Source organism: Echinops telfairi, unplaced genomic scaffold (assembly GCF_000313985.2).
Source record: "Echinops telfairi isolate 266 unplaced genomic scaffold, ASM31398v2 ScPeMD7_70;HRSCAF=299, whole genome shotgun sequence".
In the NCBI taxonomy this organism is placed as follows: Eukaryota; Metazoa; Chordata; class Mammalia; order Afrosoricida; family Tenrecidae; genus Echinops; species Echinops telfairi.
In genome coordinates this window covers 62816389-62821913 of record NW_022103968.1, presented here as the reverse complement: position 1 = coordinate 62821913, position 5525 = coordinate 62816389, and the positions used below count along the sequence as shown (strand labels likewise).

The 5525-nt window shown below is 53.5% G+C and overlaps 1 protein-coding gene across 1 annotated transcript in view; it reads right to left on the bottom strand.

Moving 5' to 3' along the window:
- Positions 1–6: 6 nt before the first annotated feature.
- The window catches only part of LOC101663178 (sphingosine-1-phosphate lyase 1), a gene marked incomplete at its 5' end in the record, with an annotated part of 65351 nt that continues 59832 nt past the window's right edge, over positions 7–5525 (bottom strand). Inside the window, 4 exon segments of the mRNA XM_004701147.2 lie at positions 7–894; positions 1452–1572; positions 2429–2575; positions 3761–3999. Of these exon segments, the coding sequence (XP_004701204.2) occupies positions 754–894; positions 1452–1572; positions 2429–2575; positions 3761–3999 (648 nt within the window).

Genomic DNA, 5525 nt, shown 5'->3' with positions numbered 1-5525 from the left:
TCAGGCCTGCCATGCTCACTGCCCATCCATAGAGGCAGCAGGGTCCAGAAAGTCCCACCCAGCGGGTCTGGAAGCCAGGCTCCCTTCTGAACAAAGTAAACAAGAAGCCCTCAGTGTGGTGGCAACCGAGTGTCAGATGGGACAGCAAGCATGGCAGAGGCCATGGGAGGGGACGTCTGTACCAGTCTGAGCAGGCATACTAGCCCCGCCCGTTGTGCTCTCTGCTCAATCTTGTGCTGGAGAAAGCACACCAGCAGCCAGGGAAGTGACTCTGAGTGACAACTAGCCGACTGGTGAAGAGGAAGGTGCAGAAAGCCCCCTGCTTCGGGGACACGTAAAAGCCACCAAGGGAAACAAGCTGCACAAATGCTTCTATTCTGACCAGCCAAACGTCTGCTGGAGACAGCCCAGGGGCCCTGCGCTAGCTGGTAACAGTGCCCAGCTTCCCTAAGGTGAGTGACCAGCACAGAGCGGCCACACGGTGAGTAAGGTGAAAGCTAGAGTTTGGAGAAGGAGAGGGTTAGAACGAGTCCTAGTGTAGCACTTAAAACACGGGCAAGATCACTATATGATGAAGACGCCCTTCAGGGGGCTTCAGACGAAACGTCACGAAAGGATGGTAAAAGGTGGAAGGAGAGTCCTGAGGGCCGAGCTGTCTTGCCATCCGTGCTGCTGTGCTCTATGGAGTAAGGCCAGATGTCGAAGCTGAGCAAGGTCTGTTCCACATGCTGAAGAACTTCTGAAGGTCCAGGCTCAGCAGGGCTTGGGAGAGCCATTCATCTGGCTGCCCGAGGTCATGGCGTCAGTGATGAACAGGCTGTCCAGGAAGACCGAGGACAACTCTGCCACCATGTTCCTGTCAACTGTTGTCTGAGCCAGGCCGTAGATAGCACCCTACGAATCCAACCAAGACACATTGTCAGTGACTGCGGGGCAGCAGCAAGGTCCAAGCTATGGTTTGGAACCTCTTTTCTGCACCCCTGGCTTCCCACATGCCCACCCCTGCAGCCTCCACCACGTCCTCTCCATCCCAGCCCAGGCATGTCTCTCGCAGAGACAGCTGCCATAGGACATTGTTCATAGGTACTGGCCAGCCTGCCTTTTCTGTGTAAAGAAACCCTCTTATGGGATTTACCATAGACAATTGCAGAAAAAACATTTATGGACCTGCCGTCAAGATTTCCTTTGGAAATGCACAAAACTACCACCTGTTTTGGTCAGCATGTCTTAGTTTTCAGCTGCTTCACAGAGACAGGGTATCTCATGGGACCCCTCAGGCCCCTGGGAATGGGGGAGGCAGAATTCCTCCAGTGAACAAACAGGTAAGAGGTCTGCGGGACAGGAACGGAGCGGACCACGGCACCGGTCATCTCTTCTTTCACGCGGTCCCTTTACCTGCACCACCACCGCCCCCTGCTCTTCCAGGGAGAGAGAAAAGCCAGTGTCCCTACCATTCCGGTGGTCTTTGCTTTGGGGTTCTTCATGATTTGGGTGACAGATTCCCGGACATCCTTGAGAAACTGTATGGCTACTCGATTCCGGGTATGGAGTAACGTGATGCAGAAATGAATACTGTGGGAGGGGAGAGAGGGGGACGTGCAAAGGTTCTAGGAGAGCATCCCACGAGCAGGAGTCCACATCCAAATCATGGGACCGCTCCTGCACCTGGTTTCCCACCCAGCACGCTGCCCTCAGGCTCTCAAGCCCCGAGTCGAGTCGGCATCAGCACAGCTGAGCAGGATGGAGAGCCGAGCTGGTCATCCTGCCCTCCCGCCCAAGTCAGGCCTCTGCCCACAGCCATGTTCCCACCAATGAGACTCTTCTTTCTTAGATCAACTCTGAAGGGCCGCTGGGCAGACCTCTTGAGGAACGTCGGGCAAAGAAGCAAGAACACAGCTGGGAAGGAGGAAGGGCACAGGGGCACTGAGAAGGCCTGGTCACGGGTCCCAGGTGAAAGGAGACGGGATCATGGGCAGTGAGCAGGCTGGTCAGCTAGAGCAGACTCTTCCTCTCCAGGCATGGTGCCTGGGTAGCTAGGAAAGCGCACTAACCCAGATCCTGGCAGGCTCTGAATGATTACAGATCACCGGAGGGTTCTGAGCTAACTATTACTCAGGAATGACGAGGCACTTTGGAAACAAAGTCGGTGGTCATGTAATAGACTGAAGGGCACAGGGATAGAAAGAGAATAGAGGAAAAAAGTTCCTTCACCCCTGGTCCCAGGAGGCTGTACTGAAGTTTACCTAGGCACTCAAGGAGTTTAAAGCTTATTTAGAAAGGTGTCAAGTCCTTAGAGGCTACGTCTCATAACGCCAGGGGACAAGGCAGAAGAAACTCTAGACTCCACCAGCCAAAGTCTACCTTCAAATGCCCAGGCTCTCTGCCAGCCAAGCAGCAAGGGGAGCAGAAGAGGCTTCCGCAAGCTTACCTGGGCGGGAACTGCAAGGGGTTCAGGTTCCACCCTTTAGCACTCATCAGGTTAGACAGGCGGTAGATGTCAAAGTCATGGGAGCCCAGAGCAACGACGGACAACTGAGGATCCCCGAAGACAAAGATGCCTTTGATGTTCTTCAACCTGAAAACCAGAGGGAGGGAAGAAAGGCAGTCCAGTCACACAGGTGCCTCCTTAGTCACCTGTGGACCTCTGGTTTTCTCATCTCATAAATCAAGGAAACTAGGCTGGGATCAGAGGGTCCTACAGGGGCATGAGTCAATGTGAACGAATACTCAGAGCTCCGAGGCCCACCCAGGTCACATGCACCTGCGTCCCTAATTCCCAGCCTATCTGCCCTACCTTCAGCTGGTGACATGCCCACAGGGCCATGCGAGCACCAGGCTGGGCCAAGGAGGACCTGACTCAGTGTTGTGCCAAATCAAGGCTGGAGGACAAGAGATTTCACCACAGTCCTCCAGCCCCGTCAAACATGCTCAGTGTGCACTTTCCTTATGACACTGAAATAAAGTCCAATTCATGGAGCGGGGAGGAGGGTGGAATTCTGGGAAATTCATCGCTCCATCCCTACAGTGTTGAAAAGCCCACAGTCATGTGTGTAATCCGCAGAGAAAAGAAGGGAACAGTGGCTCTCAATCAGCAGCACAGAGGAACCACACGTGGGCCTTTACAAATGGCACTTGGCTCCTGACCCCTCCCCTTTACCTTCCAACATCTCATGGTCAGGGAGAGGGAAGGCGGGCAACACGTTGCACAGAGAGTGCAGCCAGTTCCAGGCTGACAGGTCAAATTTTAACCTCCCTCCTTGCGCACGCCCTCTGTCTCTCCTGAGACTGTATTCTAACAATTGTCCAGTGTGACTCCTGGACCAGCAGCACCAGATCTCCTGGAAATGTGCTAGAAATCCACACCCCCAGAACTATGAATGCCCAGGGCGTGGGGGGTGGGGAGGGAACAGCCATAGGGATTAACAAGCCCCTCCAGGTGAACCGCCTGCATGGTCAGTCTGAACCCTCTGTCTCTGCCACCACACTGTGCGGCTGTTCTCGGCAAGACGTGTCCAGAGAAGCCTGATGTCAGGCTCTCTGGCTACCAAGACACTCTGCTGTTACAACAGAGAATGGGAGCTGACTGTCCCCTAAGCCAGCACCACACTACTACCTGGCCACCCTCCACTGCTAGTCTCAAGGGACCGCATTGGGGTTCAGCTAAGGGAGCACGAAAAATGCCTCTGCCTACAAGCTAAAACAAAAAAACAAAAACAAACAACCCAAGGGACAGAGCAGAACCCCAGTGGCCCATACGTACTCTGATTTGAGGAAGCGAGTGGTTTTGATGATCTGCTTGGTCGCCTCAACATAGCCGTTCTCACCGAAGTGCATCAGGGTGGCCCAACAGGCTGCACTAATGCCGCCAGGCCGTGAGCCGGCCATGGTGGGGGATGCGTAGACGCCACCCTGCCAGTCTGGAGCAGTGAAGAACTGGTAGCTCCTGTACTTCAGGTCACTGTACAAGATCACCGAGGAGCCTTTGGGGGCATAGCCATACTGAGTGGGAAGAAGCAGAGAGGTCAGAGTGCAGGCTTATCCAGATGGGTTATCACCCAGCCTCACGTCCTGCTTCCTCAGCAGCTTCTCTGTAGTCTGTGTCCCACTCGCTTTAAGGATGCAAATTCATGTCACGAGGGGGAAAGGACATACGGGATGTGTAGGGGGAGGAACCTGAGGCCCAGGGAAGGGCAGTGCCAGGCCCAGTGACGGTTGGCCTCCTGTCACCAGGCATGTGCTTTCCCATTTCCACCCTGTATGTCAGAGTGAAGGTTCCACTGGACGCCGGACCAGACAGCATAAACTAACATCACGATCATCACAGGATGCGTTGAGTCGAACCTGCCTCAGGGAGACCCGAAGGACATCCTCCATGGGTTCTACAGCAGTTGTTGAGCGGCTGCTGGTCAGCAACCCAGCACTTAGTCGCTGGACCACCGGGGCTCCTTAATGAGCATCACAAGCCAAGCCTTTAACTTGGTATGACATTTCCTTTTTATGAGCACTGTGATGCTCTGAATCAAAAGGTGACTTAAGCTGGCTTTATAAATAAACTATGACTGCTTTCCTGATCAAAATGTGCCCTGCCAATTAGCTCTGAGTGAGGCGAACGTGGGACTAATCATTCTCTGATCACACAGAGATAGATGGTAAGGAGACAGGCCCGGAGACTGTAAGGCAAAGACGGATCATGAGGAAAATGTATTGATTCCTTAGCAAAGACCAAGAGGTCTTACCTAGACTCGTTTACAACAGGCTCAAGGAGCACACCTAAAACAGGGACCGATCCTGAACCTGCTGGGAGTCCTTCCACACCTGGAGATCATCTCCAAGAGTTCCTACCTTGATTTCTAGGACATGCCGTAGTGGTTACACTTTGGGCTGCGATACACCACATGGGTGACAGTTTGAAACCATCAGCCTCTCCTAGGGAGAAAGACGGGGCTTTCTACTCCCATAAAGAGTTAGGGTTTTGGAAACTCCCAGGGGCAGTTCTACCGTGTTCTATAGGGTCAATATGATGGCAATGATTGGTCGGTAGTGAGTACCTTGATTTTGACTCCATCCACGAGAGGTGACAGGCAGAGGCATTTAAATCTCACAAGTCAGCAGTTGCTAAGCACATGTCACAAAGGTTTAGGAGTCCAGTAGCATGGGAGCCCCCAAATTCCCATACTCTTTACTTGCTAGCTGCCATGGAGTTAATGCTGACTCATAGTGACACCACCCCTGGCCCCCAACCCCCAGCCATTCCACAGTGGGTTTCTAAGACTGTCACTCTTTCACAGGAGAAGAAAGCTCCCTCTTTCTCCCACAGAGCGGCTGGTGGTTTCAAACTGTCAACCAACTGAATCACAATTCAACTCATAACCACAGCACCACCAGGGCAGCTGCCACGCTCTCAGGAATGCCACCATCAGCGCCCCCCTCTTCTCCCTGCCACGCTCACTAAGCTCAAGGCTTCAGGGAATGTTTTTACAAGGGCAACTAGAGGAGCCACACAGTGCCCCAGCCAGCCAGCGGAC